The sequence below is a fragment of the Falco peregrinus genome, chromosome 6, assembly GCF_023634155.1.
Source record: "Falco peregrinus isolate bFalPer1 chromosome 6, bFalPer1.pri, whole genome shotgun sequence".
In the NCBI taxonomy this organism is placed as follows: Eukaryota; Metazoa; Chordata; class Aves; order Falconiformes; family Falconidae; genus Falco; species Falco peregrinus.
Window position 1 is genome coordinate 87,050,434 of NC_073726.1, and position 19,573 is coordinate 87,070,006.

Sequence of the window (19,573 nt, forward strand, 5' to 3'; positions counted from 1 at the left end):
AGCTAATAGGTGATGGAGATGTGTCAAAATGTTTGCAGCTGTGAGACTGCTCATACCTTAAGTTAATCTCTTAAATTCTGCTGTGTGCGCTCTGAAGTACACAGGACAGACAACAAATAGCTCATGTACTTAAGACAATGAGGGGATGTAGAAATGCTTAACTGAAAACCAGGTGCAATTTCATCAGGTGAATTTGATGATTGAATGTTTCTTATTGTAGACTTGAGATTTAAAAAAAAAAAATACCCTTTGAAATGACCAGAATACATAAACTAGTCAAAGACTGATGGTTGGATTTTTTTTAGCTGAAGCAGCATAGATCCTGGTAACCTGTTCGTGCCTGCCTAGCAGAATGTTATCTTAAGGCAACCTGAGCTCATCAGCTACAAGAGTAGAAACAACTTTTGGGACCTCCTTAGTGGGCTGTGTTGATGCAGAGAGGGAGTAAGTGGATGACCTTCTGCACACACAGGAAAAAAAAGATCTAGCTGTATGTTCTTCCTCTCTCTAAGCTGAGTGGCAGCACAAACTTACCTTCAAGGGAAGGGGATGGGCTGAAGGGAAATGGCTTGTTGCAGCCAGTCAGACCATGCTCTTCTAAACAGAAACGTTTCAAGTACTAATATGCAAGGCAAACACCTAAGCAGGAAGATTTCTTTGCAGTGTCTGGACTGCAAATAAACCCCTATCAAAATGGACTAGATCGCAAACTTCTGTGCGATGCCACAGGCAAAAGAGTCTGTTACCTGGTCTATGTCCTGCCTTATGTATGGGTACAGATTGGGATTGGCTTTCAGATCTGTCGTTTGATGTGGTTGGGATTGTGCCCTTTATCCTCAAGTGCTGCTGGAGGAGTGGAAGGAAAGAAAAAAGAACTACTTGCTTCTCTAGTCCTAGTAATGAAGGAAGAGAAGATTACTCTTAAGTCATTTTTAATTTGCTTCTACTTTGAAATGCTTGCTGTTAGGGTTAGCAAATGGAGATAGTAATTGTCTTTGATCTCAACTGAACTACATCCCAGGGTTTGGGTTTATTTTGAGTTTCTCCTGCATGTTCTGTGACTTTGTAAATTTTTAGTCTTAACAGTTATTTTTAATGTGATTTAATAAAATCTGTCTCTGCTTAGATTACTATTGCCTTGAAGGACATCACTTTCATGACAAAGGAGAAGACTGCTCGGCTCATTCCAAATGCCATACAAATAGCAACAAAAGGAGAAAAGGTGAAAACCCGTGTTTAAATACATTTTAAAAAATCACAATGTCCAGAGCAGAGCATTTATTGTAGTTTTAAATTTGCATAAGCAGCTTCCAGGTCAAGTCTTTAAATGTAATTGGGATTAGAAGACAGACTTAGTGGTTTGGTCCTTGTGCATATTGGCTTGATAATTCAACTTTAGTTTGATTGTAGAATCCCCTAGTAGTGTTGATGCAGTAACCAGAAAGTAAGGGAGTTTTTATCCCACTGATTTTCAAAGGAAAGCCATTTGAAAACAAAAAGTTCAGGGCGTGAATTCAGAACGTGCATCCTTCAGATCACAAAAATATCAAACTCAATGAATTTAAAGTGTTTCTGGAAGAAAATTGCTGAAAACAAAAAGGCTGATGTCGTGGGTTTCAAGTCACGGAGAAATCTACCCATAGAATGTGCAATTTCATGTGTTGGGTATGTAGAAAAACTGGAAAGTATTACACAGAATGTTATGTGCAATAGACTTACTGATACTTCTGTAAATGCTTTAAAAATAGTAATTCTTGGCTGGATACAGAGAATAGCTTTCCGGGGTGAATCTGGAGCTGTGCTTTGTGAAGGAACTGTGATTCCTCCTATTTGTCTGTTCCCTCTCAATTTATTAAATATTAACTTTAATTGTCAAGGAAGATAAACCTTTCTCTGCTAAACAAACTTTCAAATGGGAAAAATTTTAATACTGAAAATGATACACCTAATTTGGTCTCCTACTTTAATTTCATGTCATCTTATGTGAAGAGATTAGTAAAAGGAGTATGTAGTGGAAGGATGGAAAATGCTGTGGCCTTTAAGAAACAGGCATATGCATTTCTGATGTGTTCCATGACCTATTTGGAAGTGGGAGGAAGATTTAACTGTGTAGTTAGTTGAGGGGGAGCTCTTCCTTTGTGCCAAAGGTACAAATGATTGCAATCAGATGCCCAAAAGAACAAGTGCCTTCAAATAGTATGTGAATATTGGGGAACTAACTCTTATCTAAAGTGATAAAACATGTGGAGCGTGAGGATTATGAACCCAGGTTTGTTGAATGGGAGAGGAGCATGCCATCGCTGAAAACCTTAGGATATCCAAGATAGAAGGAAGCATTCTGGGTTTCTTGAAAATACCTATAAGTGAGCTTTTTGCACTTTGTTTTTCCTGCAGTTTTTCTTCACGTCATTCAGTGCAAGAGACCGAAGCTACCTCAGTATCTTTCGCTTATGGCAGAACGTGTTGCTGGATAAGGTAAGCTTGTAAGTGCTAGTACCAGTAGTCAAGTAACAAAGTAATCTTTGTCTGATGTAAGCAGATGTGTCTTTGGAGGATGAGAGACTTCCTTTTAGTTAGCTTTTCCTTTCTGACAGGGAATTCTAATCTGATATTCTCCTTTGACTCCTGGTACTTGAGATCCCAGGTAAACTTCTCATCCATTCCTTCCCATACTGCCCACCTACAGCTTTTGCTGTTGATGGAACATTTTGTCTTTGAGGAGAGGTTGCGTGCTTCACTTTACTACCAACTCAAGCAGATATTACTAAACTGGCATGCACTTACTTCACGTTTTCTTTGGCTAACTTGCAATCAAAAAAGCAAGAGGCTTCTTTGTGAAAGCTTTTTTTCCCCTTTTAAGGAAAAAGCTAAAAGTCACCTTCTCGGATAAGTTAGCTGAACCTTTGCCAACCCTCTCATTACAACTCCCCTGACCTTGAATAGATGCAACAAAGGCAGGCTGTATGATATGTAGGTGTATTTTGGCAACTTCTGCTAGTTAACTTGATTTATATTGCAATTTGTGGACACTTAAGCTAATCTACTTTCTAAAAATGTGCTGATGCTTTTGTAGAACATCACTGTAAGTAATGCAATTTTTGTAAACCAATTCCTTCCTGTTTGTGGCTCTCGTTTAAATATTTCAACACAGTTGCAATTGAATGCTGAAATATCCATATATAACTCTGCACTACAATGGTTCCCAAAGGCTTAAAGCTGTGCACTACTTAAAAAACCTTGCATGGGTACTATATATAAGATTAATTTTAGGGCAGACTAGAGTCACTCTTTGTTAAACAAAAGCTGAAAATAAAGTGCCATTTAAGGCAAAAGTAATGTTTCCTGCAAATATCTCTCATATCAAATACTAGTTAATTGTAACATCATAACCATCTTTTCTGGAATCTAGCAGTAGCACTGCAAAAAACACAATGTACGATGTCATCTTTTGACTGGAACATGCAGCTGGAACCTTGTTCTCTTTTTGTCAGGAAAATTTTGCCAGGAATAGTAATTATCTTCAGTTGGGTAGTTTATGGTGCTGGTGGGTGAATGAACGTATGGGTGTTCAGGTGTATGAACATATCCAAGGGGCTAGAACAGGGGCAACAAGCTCTGTGCTGTTCAGTATTAGTTTTTCCCCATGTGTTTTCACTCTTCAACAGTGAAATGAGTGTCACATTACGAACAGGGTTTTTTCACTTCACAGCAGTAACTGAAGGATAGATATGGAAGCAGAAGGCATGGAGTGCATGTAAAGTGAGATGAATTAAGCCAGCAGGTTTTAGGGACTGGTGCATCTGAGTAGCTTGGGAACTCTCCTTATTCTTTTTATCTAATCTTGCTATTAGCTTTCTTGCGTCAACCTAAGTCTGTTACGTGAGTTTCTTCTTGGGGTTCTTAGTTGTAAAATGGAACATTGCCATGAGGTGTATGTAGGGCTTTTTAATGTTGCATGTTTGGAGCTGCTTATTGAAACAAGATTTCTGTTAGGTTGAGCTCCTGCTTCTGCAATGTAGTAGTGACTTGATTCTCTGCTAGAATGTGTTTTAAGTCACCTGTCAGCCTGCTTTGTAATTCCTTATTGCTTAACCAAAACAGATTAAGCTATAGATGGGCATTGAGGAGTTGAAAGCAGAAACCACAGTTGCTAGAGCTGGATCCATGGACTCTGCTACAATGATAGTTGTCCACTTACCTGTTGCTAAAAGAAAGCCCAAAAGAAATCCGGTTTCATTGCTTCCCCCCTGCCCCACGCCATGTCAGGAACAACATACATTTGAAAGAGATCCCATACATTTGAGGCTCTGGTATGGCATGCAATGGCCTGAGTATGTGAAGCCTAGTGTTTCTGGGCTCCAGTGGTCGAAGGGATCCTGTCAGAAATTGTAAGGCTTGTGACAAAAAAACCCAAATCTCACTCTGGAACCAGTTCCAAAAAGAGCTGGTTTTAATGCTTCCTCTGCAGATACCTAAGTATTTTAAAGCTGTGGATAACTCGGTTATTATCTAGAGTGTGTCTGCTAGACCTGGAGATGACACCGAACTGTGAAATTCTGAAATAAAGTCAATTCTGGTGTCATCAGAAGTATAACTGAATGCAGCTGTCACAGTGCTAGTTTGCGCCACCTGATGGTGAATAACCCCTAATTTGCAGGATTTTGATCCGGGGGATTGGAATTGCGTTTGCTTCAAATCAGGTTTGTGCAGAGGTAATTTTCAGTCACTGGCACTGGCCTCTTCAGTGCTTCCTGGGCGTAGATTTCACGTTACAAGGTCTCACCTCTGAAGAGTGACCTGCCTGCTTTACCTGATACACCTTAAGCTTTCACCACCTGCAGAACATCTAGGTGGGGTCAGCATGCCCTTTCCCAGATCTCCATCTTGTGGCTGTTCTGCCTTCTACCTAAGTATCACAGGTGCTAGACAGTTGAACAAGTAGTCTTCCGTGAAGTCTGTCTTTCTATTAAAAATTACTTGCATTGTGTAAGAAAACAGTGAATAATTACATGCAGTTCCATGCCTAAGCTTACTTAGCCATGAAGATGCTCTCCCCCGATTTTGCATCACTGTTCTGATAGGACTCCTGGTCCCTTCAGCTGAGTTGTAATTCTCTAGCTTCAGAGCTTCTCCTTCAGATCTTGCTCAGAGTACAATACTGTACATTTGGCGCCCTTCACCTTTGATTCCTCTGGGAATCAGCAGGTACCTTCCTCTTAATATGGTCCTTTCTTAGGCTATTTTTTTGAAGTGTCCCTGTAAAGACTTTTCTTTCAAGGAAAATTCCACTTTTTTTCCATTGCTATTGCAAAATGTGCTCTGAGTGAGCCTCCTTAGGCTTTTACCTTGCCATTGTTTTTAAATGTTTCTGGTTGAAGGGGAAGCATCATGGAAAATAAGGAGTCATTAATGCAGGTCTGGAAGAGACATGACACCGGTCTTGATAAAACAGATAGCTGCTTCCCCATCCGCTGAGGCTTTCAATAATACATCAGTTCATAAAATCAGCCAAAATTCCTGTTTTGCAGCAGGATTTCCAGATTGGTAAAACAAGCTTACTAATGGTTGCTGTTGACAATAAGAATAATGCTATTTATACTTGCGCGTTATTTTCCTAAATCTTATGGGTGTCAAATAACCCTCCAGTTTAAGGGAGAAGGAACAAATTAAAATCTAATTAGGCAGGTCATTCAAATCCCAAACAAACACAGGACTCCTTATTTCTAACGGAACAAGATCTTAACTTAATCTGTCTCAGTTCCCATGAGTCCTCTTCCTTAGAGTTGGATTTATTTTCCCATTGTTCTTCTTAAGCTTTGCTGGGTAGAGATTTGCGCCTGTCTCCAGAGATATTGTAGCAGGTAAGTCTAGAGGTGTGAGAAGGGACCAGAATTTCTGATGAGCTGGGCTTCTTGTGGCTAACATACACCAGGACAGCAGTTCTGCCTTCCCCAGCAGCTTCTCGGGGAAGGTTGTGAAAGAGATCTTTGTTTGCACTTTAGTGTGCAACCAGGGTTGTTTCAGAGATCAGAGTGATTGGGTTGATTCTGACCTTTGTGTTTGGGCAGTTAGAGGGGAAGTCTGCTATTTACCTCCCCTGTCCCGCAAACAAGCGGTCGGACTGAATTCTAGATCAGAATTGCCTGGTGGGAGTGTGGTGTGTGGTGGGGGGCTGTCTCTGGAGTAACCCTGTACCAAGTGTCTTGTTCTTATTTCTGCATCTGTCCATAGAGGGTAAAAATCAGCAGCTTTGCTTACGTCAGTGATTTTCTGTAGTACTGCGTGTGCCATGCCACTGCTTTGTCTAGCGTGAAACGAAGTATTGATGTTATATGCTCCTGGCTGGAAAGACAAAAAGCGTCCCAGCTGCTTGCTGTAGCTTTTGGTTTTGTATACAAAGAGAACAGAGGAAAGACCATCACCTTGAGCAGGCAAAGTAATTCATGCTTAGATTCAGCCTTTCAAGTTTCAGAGCTTCTCAAACCATCCTCTCAGAAGCAGAAGGCTGGCCCGGAAAATGTGTGCCCTTTGCCTTCAGAATTTAAAATTTCTGATACAATAAAGCAAGTCTGGTTTGATCTCGGGCTGTGACCATTAACAACTTATTACATCTAGCTGAGCTAGGAATAATTGAGCAGAGCGCAAGAATCCTGTTTCAGAAGGAGAAATGGGTAATGCTGACTACAAAGCCACAGGAACCAGCTTTGTAGATTCCTATGACATGTAGCTGAAAGGTTTCCCTGCTTTCCTCAAACCATCGCACACCCGGCACGAGGGCAGGCGGATTTGGCCACGCAGTGGTGCAGAATGTGCTAGTGAAGTTAATTAGCGACATTAGCTATTTCCCAGTTATTTTCTTCCAACTGGAAATAAAGGCATTGGCAATATTGGGCAATAGAAGTGGAAGTGGCTTTGTTTCTGTCCTTCGGTTTCTGGTTGAAGGGTGCGCTGTCTAGAAGATAGACTTTGGGATTTTGGAACCATGCGACGCCTGCCTCTGTTCTTAGCTGTTTAATGGAAAGAGGTGTAGGTGGTCTGTGGTTCGGGGTTTATTGCCACACAGGACAGCGTGCCTGGGGACAGGCAGGCAGCCGTGTGGCTGCGTGTTCAGCCTTGCGTGGGCTGGGAGGCTGCGGCGCTCGCTGCTTGCGCCCTTGTTTTATACCCCTGTGCTGTGTGTTAATGTGCTGTTTGTCCTCGGTAGGACTGAACACCTTGAAACTGAGCCCTCCCGACAGGACGCCTGTGGCCGCCGCTTCCCGAAAACCCTGAAACCTTGTTGTACTGGGAGATGTCCCAGGGGGACGGGAGAGCCCCCTTGGCGGAGCGCTCGGGAACAGCCGGGGCCGGCTGGGTTCGCGCTGCCCCCCGCTGGGGGGGAGGGGGGGGATGGGGGGCGTTGCGGCGCCGCCGGGGGGTCCCACCCCGGAGGCCGAGGGGGCAGAGGGACACCCGTGGTGTCTGCCCGGGGGGTGCCCCGGGAGCCGGCGCCGGGCGAGGGGGGGCGGCCCCGGCCGGGCCCCGCCGCCGCCGAGCAGGAAGTGGGAGCGGGGGGGGCGGGGGCGGCGCCGCGCGGCGGGGAGCGCCAGGTTTGTCGTGTGTCGAGATGCGGGGCGACAGCGTGGGGGGGGGGGGGCGGACGGCAGCCCCGGGGGGAGAGCGCCGAGGGGGTGCAGGGGCGTGCGTTTGCATTGCTGCCGGTGGGTCGGCTTCGCGGCGGTCTAAAATTGCGGGCAGTGGAACGCTACAGGTGGTGCGGGAGGTGGGGAGGATCACTTAAAAGCCCTTTAAATAATGCATGGCTATTTAAGGTGATTATTTCATGCAAATAGCAAGCAGTACTGGTGTTACTGCCTCATTAGCGCGGCTCTGTTCCCTTGATCAATATGGATTGTGGCTGAGGCACATTTTCCGGTGTGGTATGTCTTTTTTTTTTTTTTTTTTTTAAAAAAAGATTGCTATTGTTGCTTCCTGAGCTCTGCTAAATCCCAGAACCTTCTTTCCTTTCTCTCTTCTTATTTTTCATTTATACCCCCCCATCCCCCCCCTTAGTCCTTTACAGTCAAAGTGGACTTTGAAACGAGTTGCTTACTTTGCTAATAGAAGTTTGTCATACTCCTTTCACTTCCTGACTTTCCTGACGATCTGAGAGAACTTAAATTTATCACAGTAGCTGTGGGAAATCACGGAGCAGGGCAGAGAGATTCTAAAGAAGGAGAAGAGTAGCTAGCAGTGAGCCAAGGTAATAACAAAACCAACTATTTTTTCATAAATGGGGTTCTGGTGGTGTTCCAAAGCGAGGACCTCCTGTCCCACCCTTGGCAAAGCGAACACTTGGCTGACCTAGACACCGCTGTCTCTAGTGACTGAAACGCTAGCCTCTCACCATTTGTAAAGCACTCTGAGCATCCTGAGGAAGCAGGCATGTATCTATTAAGCAGTTTGTCCAAGATCAAAGAGGGAGTCCCTGGCTGTCTACTAAGTTACTGGTCTTGTGCCATATCGAGTGAAATTCAAGAGGCTGTGCTACCTTGAAGATATCTGTGAAAACATGGGTGACGTGAAGAAGCAAGTAGTGGCTACAAGTGTGTGTTTTCTTGAAATAATGATTTTTCTTGTCTGGTGTTACTGCTTGAACAGTGATGGGTTGGGAATATGGAGTAGACGGGAGTACAGTTCCCCAAAATGCTGAAATCCAATCTTGAAATGTGATACTTAAATGCTTTCAGACCTTGTCAGAATCGAGGTTAAAGGCTGTGGCGTAATTCAAACTTCTTACTGTTTCACCTCCTGTGCCTTACTGTCCCATACCGTAGTTCTTGACTAGCTTGCTTTCTTCCAGAGGCTGACCAAGCAGGAATTCTGGCAGCTGGTGCACCAGAGCTATGGCTCTGAGCTGGGCCTGAACAGTGAGGAGATGGAGAGCTTCCACTCGTCATCTGAGGACAACGGGCAGTCTCGGTGAGGAGAGGCTCTAAAGCTTAATGAAATACTTGGGGAGAAGCAGTGTCCTCTTTCTTAGAAATTCTTTTTCCAAAGTGCTGCTGTAACCTTTCTGGTAAGGCTAAGCCTGTAGTAAAAGGATGCAGAGAACGAAACTGCAATAACTGAGAATGCATAAAAGCTTAATTGTGCTCGTTGTCTAAAATAGTAGGAGCACAGCTGAGGCCCCTTAGGGGAGGGAGATAGGAAGAACAAGGTCTTCCTAGGTCTGCTTGGGGATATCAGCAGGGTAGCTTAAATACCATCATGAGAAAAGGTTGCTATCTAGGCAGGATCTGTATGCCCTTCAACAATATGGAAAGGCTGAATGGAATGTTGCTATGTATTATGTTCAGACATTTTTTTCTCTCTATGGAGACCGAAACACTCGTTTTGCATTGCCATCCTGATGTCTGAGGTCTTTAGCTTATTTTAATATTGCCCTTGGCTTGAATTGGGAAGTTGGCGTAATATAATTGTATATGTATTTTTTTTGAACAGTGCCTTAATATTTCTTGAAACAAACATGAACTAACTTATGAACTGTCAGTGCCAATCTAATAACAGGGCTTTAATTTTTGTATCTCTATGTAAATAAGTATGGCCCTATAAAACTGAACAATGTAACAAGTCTGTTTTCAATCCTGTGTTATCAGAGTATGTTTGTTAGGGGAAAAAAAAGCTCACTGCAAGCTTCAAAAGATGTCCTATTAAATATTTCCTGGGTGGGGCTTTTTCTCCCCTGTAAAAAAAAAAATGCACTACTTGGTAACTTTAAAATAAGGGATGCAGGAAAAAACCTCTTGTCTCCAAGGTTTCTTAAAACATTTTCTTTCCAAATTTGTTCTAAGCTATTTCTGTTTTTTATTTTCCCACAACATTTACTTTCTCTCTGATTCACCAGTGCTTGGCTTTACTAACCTCATGGTCAGAAACTGAACCTTCTTCAGAGGTGGCTAGGGTGACGAAAATGTCTTCAGAGATTAATGAGCTGGATGTGGGAGAATGAGTTGGAAGTTTTTAATATTAGCTGAATAGCCATTGTTTTTAATGCAAAAATCACATGAGAAGCTTTCTCGGATTTCTCAGCACTTGTATCTCCAAAGGTGTCTTCCATTTTGCTTTGGACAGATCCAGCATTTGTGATGACTCTGGAGAAAGGGATGAAAAGGTACCCAAAATGATTGGTTTAGTTCAGGAACCCACGCTTCAAACAGAAGGAGAGTCGCTCAACAGACATGCGTTGCCAGGAGTAAGTGCTGACACAGCCTTTCTTGCTATCTGTAACTGATAAACATACATGCTTAACTTGTATACCTGTGAGCATGGGATGCATGGGGATTGTAACTTCTAAAGAAGCCTTTGAGAATTCATGATAGTCTAAGAGGTTTTTCACATGAGAAATTTAATATGAGTATCTTCAGGTTTCAGGAATATTTCTCTAATTTAGAAATGAACAAAATTCTGTATAAGAGAATATTGTTGTTTTGAGTTTCAGCAATGTCCTGTCGCTAATTCACTGTATAACCTGGCTAGAACGCTGAGGCTTATGCCCTGGTCTCTCTTTTCTTTTTTTTTTTTTTTTTCCTTTTGTTTAAAAACAAAATTGTGTTTTTCTCTACCTTCCTAGGGACCATGTGCATTTTTACACAAGTGCTTTATGAAAGTAATGCTGCTCTTCACATCCACATTTTTATGCTTGTGCTGTTTGTCATTTAACAAATATCTCCTCTTATACTTCTGCCTCCTGTATACCTGAGGTTTATTAGAGGGTAGTTACGCTGTGTTATCCTTGCCTTCAAAGGTCAATTAGTCTGTTGTGAATATGAAATCTCTTATTGAAATTTGTGGCAGTGTTTCAGAAGGAAGGAGAAAAAAAAAACCCCGTGCTTGATGTAATAAAGACGAGTTTCCCCTTAATGCCTTAGGTTAATGCAACTGAACAAGGCAGAGTGCTTCACTCATGGTTGTATGAAATCATGAATGTATTTGGCTGTTTGGAAGGGCAAGCACCTTAGCAGCGGTATCTGCGGTGCACAGTTGCTGGGACTCCTGTACGTAGCTGTAGTCCTGAAAGGTTATAGGCATTTTTTTTTTTCTCTTGGTTAATAGATACCCCAGGGGAAAAATCTTGAAAAAGCAAATAGAGCACCAAAGCATTTCCTATAAACTTCACTAGGCCTGGGTACCTAATTGCTCTTTCTGCTTTGGAAAATTTGGGGAGGGAAGAAAGGAGATGATTGTAATAGTTTTTACTACCATATACAGCTGCTGGCTTTTGTCACTTGCTAAAACTGATCTGGAGGTTAAGCAGGCTTTAAATAGTTTTGCTGAAATCTAAGTTAGTGGGTAGAGACTCATATCCAGCAAAAAATACTGGTATTTTTCAGATGTTAAAAGCTTAGTTAATTGGGTGATGGGTATCCCTTGTGGAAATCCTGGCAGTATAAACCAAGATTTTTGGAGAGCTGTAAGGGAGGTCTGGGAGGACTGCAGATGCTGCTGGAATTTGGGCTCTTCAGGATAACTAAAAATCTACCCAGGTAGCTTTGATTTGGCCTCTTAAGTCTTACTTGCACAAGAACGAGCCATCTAAAAATAATTGCTCTGCCTGGGAAAGAAGTGTGTTGTTTACCTGTTGGATGCCACACCCAGAGGTGTCTCTTGCAGGTGCTAAATCTAATTGGGCATGTTGCTGAGCAGTAATGCATGGGGATTTGGTCTGTATGCAGGGGAAAACGCTAGGATTTTCCCTTGAATAAACTGCCTTTAAAAAGCCCTGTAATTACAGTCTAAAAGTGCAGCCTTGATAAATGTGTAACTAAACTGTTTAGCTTACTGTTTCAGTATAACTAAAATACATAGTGATTTTGTTCAGCTATATGTGTCACTTGGTATTTCTCAAGAATGTCAACATTCTCCACAGCCCCAGGATTACAGCATATTTTGTAGAAGCACAGGGGCAATAGGAGGAGGCAGCAGTGCTTAGGATGCATTTATCAAAAACTATTGCACTGATGACACAAAACGCAGTTAATCATCTTCCAAAGACTGGAAGGAAACAAGCTCAACATCTCTTTTACAGCTCTGATGGGCAACGTAAGTCCCAGAGTGCTCTTCAGAGGAAGATCTGAACTAGTGGGGGGGTTGGCCATAGTACTTGACCTGTTTTGGGAAAAGTATTGTCAATAGCTGCCCATAGTGGATTGAAGAAAATCTAGTGCATAATACCAGTTGTAGCTTATCTCCTTCTCTTAAGTGCAGTTCATCTTGCTGTGGGAACCACCTTGTTGCTTGTATTTTCAACCATCTTCTTCCCTCTACCAGTTGTAGGGAGTTCTTCCAGTCCCAGAGCCTGCTCTTCATAGGTTAAAAACAGAAGAGCCTTGGCAAAGAACATAGCAGTACTGGACTGGCTTAGAGAAATGTGTATAAGGAAGAAATTATGTATCTTTAATTCCAGCTGACAGATCTTAAAATCATTGCCCTTTAGTGTGTTAAAGAAAAACCACACCCCAAAACCCCACAAACCACCACCCCAAAAAAACCCAACAACCCCCCAAGAACCCGAAGAAAGCTGTTTGAGTTGATCAGTTATTCCAAAAGCCTCAGCATGAATCTCCTCTTCCCTGACAGCATGAACGGCTTTTTTATAAGAGCTGTTGCTCTTGTCTTCAGACTTGAGCCTGACTTTCCTGCTCTGCTCGTGGCGTAGTCGGCTGCTCTTCTGCTGCTGGTGGGAGCCCCACTTGTTCACCACATCCATAATCGCCATCAAAATGCTACAAGAGTTCCTTGGATTTGTGCTGGATCTGTCTGTCAATTTTCAGACTGTTTTACCACAACTAGCTCCTTTCTGACTTCCAGCTGTATTGGTAGAGTATTTTGACATGGATATGTGGGTTCAGTCCTAGTTCCTGTTGAGTGACTTGAGTATAACTTCAGGTATGGTAGCTCCTTTCAGTAGCAGTATTTGTTAATTGATCTGCTTTTCTGATGCAGTCTTTTTTTTCTTTTTTTTTTTTTTTTTGACTTTGAGGGAGTTATTTTTGCCTGCTTATACTGCAGTCAAATTCATGCCTGTATCTGTTTTCCAGCCACCCACCTTCTGCTAATGGCCCTCAGTCTGTGAAAAAGTAGACGGTCTTTACTTTGAAAAAAGCCAAGTACAGGAAGTTCTTGATGGCTGTTCAAGTAGGGGATGCTCTTGCGTTTCTGAGTCAGTGCTGAATAATCTTTAGGGGATGATGGTGTTGCAGATGAATTGGAATTACTCAGTTGAGGAGGAGTGATCTTATTTATTACAGTCTGTGTGCTACTGCATATGAGGGGCTGTTGATCCCAGCTGTTCCAGTGGAGGCAATGGGAACTTTGAGAAGTTTAGAATGAGAACTGTGGTTCAAAGCTAGTAGCTGAGCGTTTTGGGTGGCATTTGGAGATGTATGAACCTCGTGCTTACAATTCCACTAAAAGTTACTACTTGAAGTATGCAATGGCATGGAAGCTTAGCTGCCAGTTATTATAGTTGAGGGTTAAGAGCTGCATCATTGATTCAGTGACTGATGTTTTGGGGGATATCCTGCTCTACATATTGGAGGTAGCAAACGATACTCCATTGGTTTGTTTCAGAGAACTGACATTTTACAGGTAGGATGGCTCTAGACAGTGTTTTAAAACTCTTTTTTTGGTCAAAAGATAATGGAGGCCTACAAAATAAGAACATATTTCAAACAGGTAATTGGGATGGTCTGATCTTGCTGAGAAAGGGAGACCGTGCCTGTTTCATTGTGCTTCCCCTCAAGATTGTTGGACCCCTTGCTGAACTGGCAGGAAAACACTAACCTGATGAATGAAAAGTAAATGTTAGGTTAACAAATTTATAAATGCTAGTGTTGATGCAGGGAAGGGGACCAAACAGTGCAGATGGGTGCAGAGGGTCTGGATAGGGAGTAAACTGTCCCCTTTAATGCAGCTCTTGGTATCAGAACAGATAAGTAAGTCTGCCCCTTGTCACCAGGGTAAAGTGAAAGTTTGAAATAAAGAGGAAGGGATGCTGGCTGGGGTAGGGGAACAGGGGAGAAATTAGTGCTTGCCTGGTAATTCAGCAGGTAGAACTTGTGGCTTCCTTTATATGGCTTTCTTTGAAAGTAACTCTTTCTGTGTCTCTTTTTCTTTTAAGTATTACTTAAAGTGATTACTGATGCTTTGTTGTTTAGGTTGTTTTTTTTTTTTTTCCTCTTGGTTGTTTCAGGTGGAGGAGTCCACAAGTGAGAAGCAAATAAAGAGCCCTCTTCTATCTTCAGAAAGAAAACCTGTTAAGCTACTTAGGAGCAGGTCTTTAGAAAAGTCCTTGGACCTCAATGAGAATGAAAATCTTACAGAGAAGAGCAGTGCCTCAGATAGTGAAGAAGGTAAATAACAATTGGGAGCTGAAGACAACCTGACTCTGGTGTTCCACCTCACTTGTGGAGCAAGTTAGAGAACTTTCTGATGTTATGAAACTTGTTTGCTCATTTGTTTCACAGAATTGCAGCAAAAATATCTTTGTATCTTAGTTTCTGAGGACGAAAAAAGTTCTGTTGAGGGTATTTAGAATGAAAACAAATTGTGGTTTTGCTTTTTCTTCTTTCGGTGGGTAGAGTTGCTAACAGCTTAAACTAAAAAAAAAAAGTTTCTTGACAACATGGTGGCATTTGTTCACTTTCAGTGCTTTCTCAGGCATTTCAAATATTTCTTTGTTTTCATGTCTTGGGAACTGAGAGGAAACATTTCAGATTGTTCTTCAGTTTCTGAAAGATTCCCCCCACCTCCTCCTTTACACTTCTACTTTAAGTCATATGGGCTTCATTGTTGTTGAAGGAGTAAACTGAGGAACTCGCTGAAAGACAACTTCCCAGTGTTCAGGAGAGTATTATGCGTATTCTGAGTCTGGTCTAAAGATGAATAATCTCAACGTGTACCTTGGAGCAGATTACACTGTGTGCCACCAGAGTTAGTATCTTAATGGATCCTAATACACCATCCTCATAACTCATACCTTGTTACCCGGTACAAGATGAGAAGAAGCTTGGATGCCACAGTAGTGTAGAGATTGTAACTTGGCTGTTAGGTGCTTTCTTTCCTCTTCTCACTGTAGGAGAGAAAAGCATAGCTGTATGTCTCAGAGGGGTTTTGGTATAAACATTTTTGCTGTGTTCTGGGGAGACAGTAAAAGCCGGAGTGTGCCTCCTACCCAGGCTGGATGACAGTGAGACTCGTGCTGAGGTCTGTGGGTGCTTGTTACGTGGTCCCACAGTAGCCTCTGACAAGTTCTCGCTCTCTAAGGTGAACTTTTAATTTACTGTGGGGAACTTTTCTGTGCCAAAGGGCCATAGTTGTTCAGACAGTTCACTGAAGCTGTGGTGAATGTTCTGTTAAATATCCCAATTTTGGACTCTATAAATGCTTTTAACATCAAGTGTGCACAACCTGGATTGGTTCCAAAGTTGTATGGTGATGTGCAAATGAAAGGCAGAAAAGCTCAACAGTCACAGTGTGCTCAACGGCAGCTGAATGTTCCTTTCATACACAAGGAGATAACTTACCCTCATCACCTCTTGGCAGGACCAGAACAGCTCGGTTAATTGAGGCCAGTTCTTAATGTAGCTGAGAAATTTTACATCTCATCCTTTCAGAGTTAGCAGCTGAAGTTGCTTGAAGGTGTCATTGTGTTGGGATCGCTGAGGTGTCCAGGAAAGCTTTACAAAGTCATGGATTGGATTGGCTGCCTGCAAGTTGTGTTTGTTGCCTGCTCATGTACTTTATATGCAATTAACTTGCCTTTTGCTCACCCAAACTGCTTCTGTGTTCGCTTGAGTTCAGATTCGACTCAATGCATGTCAGGTTGTATCATTTTTGTGAACATACCTACTTGAACAGGCTGCTCTTCATGCCATACTCCTACACACTTAACAAGCTTCACAAATTAATTGTTTACTTCATTACAGGTATGTCTTTTAGAGCAGCAGAAAGTTTTGGCCTTTGGATGTTTTGGGTATCTTGTAGTTTTCCTGTCCTCTTAAGTAACATATCTCTTCTGTCCTGGATTTTATGGCAAAGGTCTCCAGTGAAACCGAAAACAGTCCTGGTGTCTTTCATGCTGCTGTTTGCCAAAACAATAGTAGTAAATACTCCATCATCCCTGCATTGGTGATGTTGAGTAAATAAAGCATATTGAACTGGAGATGCTTCTTTAATAAAAAGAGAACCAACTGCATGCTACTTTTCTTACTTATCCTCCCTCCCCCAAGACTAGTCTTTTTTTTATTCAGAGCAGGATTTTCTAGTCTCACAACATTAATCTTTTGTCTCTGATTCCCTTCTTCATGCTTAGAATTTTTTTCTTCTGTTTCTCTGTCTGTTTTCCATTGCAGTTGCCCCATACTCTTACAAGGTGAATTCCTTCATGCAAAAGAAACTAGCTTACCTACATGGCAAAGGTTTACCCATGCGATTAATTTCTCTTGTGTCCTCTGGCTTGTACTCAGGCTGCCCATGGAGGTGTCCTGGCAAATAAGGTGAGGGGTGAGCTCAAGACTGTTCTCCAACTCCAGGTCCACCTGACACACGGAAAGCTGGAATGCCAGAGCCATAGCAACACTAGTTCCCTTGCCCTAAGCAATTCTCACATTGCTTACTTGGGGGGATGGGTGTGTGTGTCTCACTGTGCACCATTGGCCTGTTGATCTGCATCTGGATGCTTTGGTTTGGTTTCATAAATTGGAGTATAAATCTCGAGCCACGACAAACTTTTGGCTAAGCTAAGAATTAGTATTTGCGGTCTTGATTCTAGATTTTAGGAAACAAATTTTAGTTCAAACACAGAATATCTATTTGCAAAATAGAGCCAGGAGATTCTGAATTTCCTTAAATGAGACTTGTATGTAGGATTTGTTGTGGGTTTGTGTTTTGTGGGTTTTTTTGTTTGTTTGCAGTGACAATGTTCAGCAGCATAAAATAATTCAAAGAAAGGTGCGAGCAGGAAATTGGCAAAGTCTTTTCTGTTAAAAGCTTTACTCTGTATGGGAATATCCTAAATTCCTGATCTTGCATAACTTGACAGACATACTGTATTGTTTCTATTTGTACTAATTACCTTAAATGTGTGGTCTGCAGGAGAGCATAACTGCCTGCACTGTAGTGCTGTGAGATGGGTACAGTAGTGGCTTGACTTTCCTTGCAGGTGGGGATGGGATATAAGAGGCAGAAAATGTTTGAAATGCAGGGTGGTTGAAATTACTTCAGCTCTGTTTTGGTGGAGTTTTGCCCCCTTAAGTTATGAAATTTTGTCCATACAATGTATGTGAGGCAGAGTAGCCCTGTTATCTTGTTGGCATTGTAATCAAAATATTGAATGCACATGTTTTGTTGACTGTGTAAGTACAGTTTATTTGTTGTTTTGGGGTTTGGAGGATGTATGTTTGAGTTACCTAAAGGCATAAAATTTGGGAATTTATCGTGCGTTTGGTTTTTTTGTATCTTGTGAACTAGAAAAAGCTAGTATCGTGACAGTACTCACTCGGTTACCTCCTCAAGTTAATTTTATACTTTTAAAGTACAGGAGTGCTTTGATAATGGTTAATGTTGCTGATGCAGCCTTTAAGTGGTTTCTGGAACATGCTCGCTCTAGGAATTGGCTTTATTGACTTGATTTCAGGTGTATCAGGTTAAAGGCTCCTTACCTGCATATTCTTCATGTAGTGTGCAGTTTTTCCCCATCCCTGGTGGCACAGAAGTCCTCAGCAGTGGATTTGCATACATACATGGGTTTTTTCCCCCCCTCCTGATCCTCCCTCTACTCTGTGGAGTGGAAAAATCAGCCATCTTATTAATTTGTTTGATAGCCTCTGCTCTTATCAGTTCAGCTTTAATTTGTTTGTGGTGTGCATTTAGCTTCAAGCTGTTAGTTGTTAATGGGAATTTTAAAAACAATTTCTTTCCTGCCCCCTTTCCCCTCCTCCAGTTTTCTGTCTCTCTTACACTGCAGATGTTTTCAAACCTCTGCAATCACTGCTGTATAATGGTATTATAGTCAAACATTATTTCATAGCTTGCCTTGCAGCGATGAAAATGACCTTATGAAGTGCAAGGCAATGGTGGGGGAGGGAACAGACTTGCTGTCTTCAGGCTGAACCAGGATACTCTGGGTAATATGCTTACTTCTGGATTTTTGGGTCCCTGGGGATCCTAACCTGAAGTCTGAATAATCTCATGTTCTCTTATCAGACAATAGCTCCAATTCATCTATACATATATTCAGGCTAAGAGAGTTAGTGGCTGATGATTTCATAGTGCTGAGTTGGAACAGCATTAAAAGTTAAGGAGTTAAACTGATATCTAGGTACCTGCACGAAGCTTTTCTTCATAAACAGTATTTCTAAGCTAGTCCTAGGTAAAATGCTTGATGTTGTTCTAGTATCGAGATAATAAAAGGCAGGTAGGCTTACCTGTGCGAGTTAAACCAAACAAAAACAACAGACAAACATGCCTGTTCGTTTGTAGTAGAGACAATTGGTTAAAGCTTTCTGTTCAAAATGCAAGCATGTAAACTGTACGCTTATTCTTTGCTATGCTACTGTTTCTGCTCGCTGCTTCATCTAGGATTTCTACAGGTAAATTCTGAGAAGCCCAGATGGAAGTGACTTGAAGCTTGTCAAGCTCTTGATGTGTGCAGTGACTTGCTTCCACAGATGTGAAACTCAAAGCAGCTTTCATACATACATGCACCTTCCAGGCCTATTGTCTGAAAGATTTCCAGGCTTTCTGGAAAACAGCTGTTTGAATCCTAGCATCTAAAGTGTCTGAGGGGCCTGATATATTAACCCAGTTTCAACTTGGATTTTCTGAAAATACTGCTTTATGCAGTAACGTGATTTTAAATTTGTTTTTTGTTTCAAGAGCTGAGAGGGATGGTGAGTAAAAATGTATTTCTTAGTAGATACTCTGATGCACTTGGCACTCTCATTGACGTTTTGTTATTAGAGACATGACTAGATAGCTGATCTACCTACGCTATTTCTAATGGGAAATTTTCTATAGACCCATGGATGCTCTTGCTTAAGACTCAGTACAAGGAGGACAGACTTCATGCTTGAAGTCGGTAGCAAGGTCTGCACATTTAGGTGATAGTGCATGGGCTTTGTGCATATCATAAGTGGCTGTGGCTTACCAAATTACCTCACATCAGCAGAAACACAGTAGCTGTCCTTGGGCATTTCAGGTGAACATAACTTGTATTGTTTAGCTAAGCCTCGCTGGGGCAAAAGTAACTTGTATTATTTTGTATTTGCTAAGACATATACAAATAGCTGTCAAAACTTATCTGATGCATAGTTACTTGATCATGTATCCAGGCCTTTGTATTTTATTTATTTTAAGTGGTAGCAGATGCCTTGGGCATGTCAAGGTTCAGCTGAGTAAGGCTCAGAGTAACTAAGTTTGAATGACGTGGTATCTGACTCCATGCCTGTTAGCTGATGTCAGCAGGCAAAGGGGATGTCGGCATCAATATCTGAATCTTCCTGTCTCTTGGTGAAAGAGGAAGTGAGGAGTG

General features: G+C 41.9%; 1 protein-coding gene across 6 annotated transcripts in view; it reads left to right on the forward strand.

Annotated features, from left to right (window-relative positions):
- GRAMD1C (GRAM domain containing 1C) overlaps positions 1-19,573 on the forward strand; it is a 54,036-nt gene that overhangs the window by 22,799 nt on the left and 11,664 nt on the right. For all 6 annotated transcript variants that reach the window (XM_055807099.1, XM_055807100.1, XM_055807102.1 and 3 more), the window contains exons 5-9: positions 1,127-1,222; positions 2,395-2,475; positions 8,843-8,961; positions 10,114-10,234; positions 14,234-14,393. In XM_055807099.1, the coding sequence (XP_055663074.1) occupies positions 1,127-1,222; positions 2,395-2,475; positions 8,843-8,961; positions 10,114-10,234; positions 14,234-14,393 (577 nt within the window). The remainder of the gene's footprint in view (positions 1-1,126; positions 1,223-2,394; positions 2,476-8,842; positions 8,962-10,113; positions 10,235-14,233; positions 14,394-19,573) is intronic.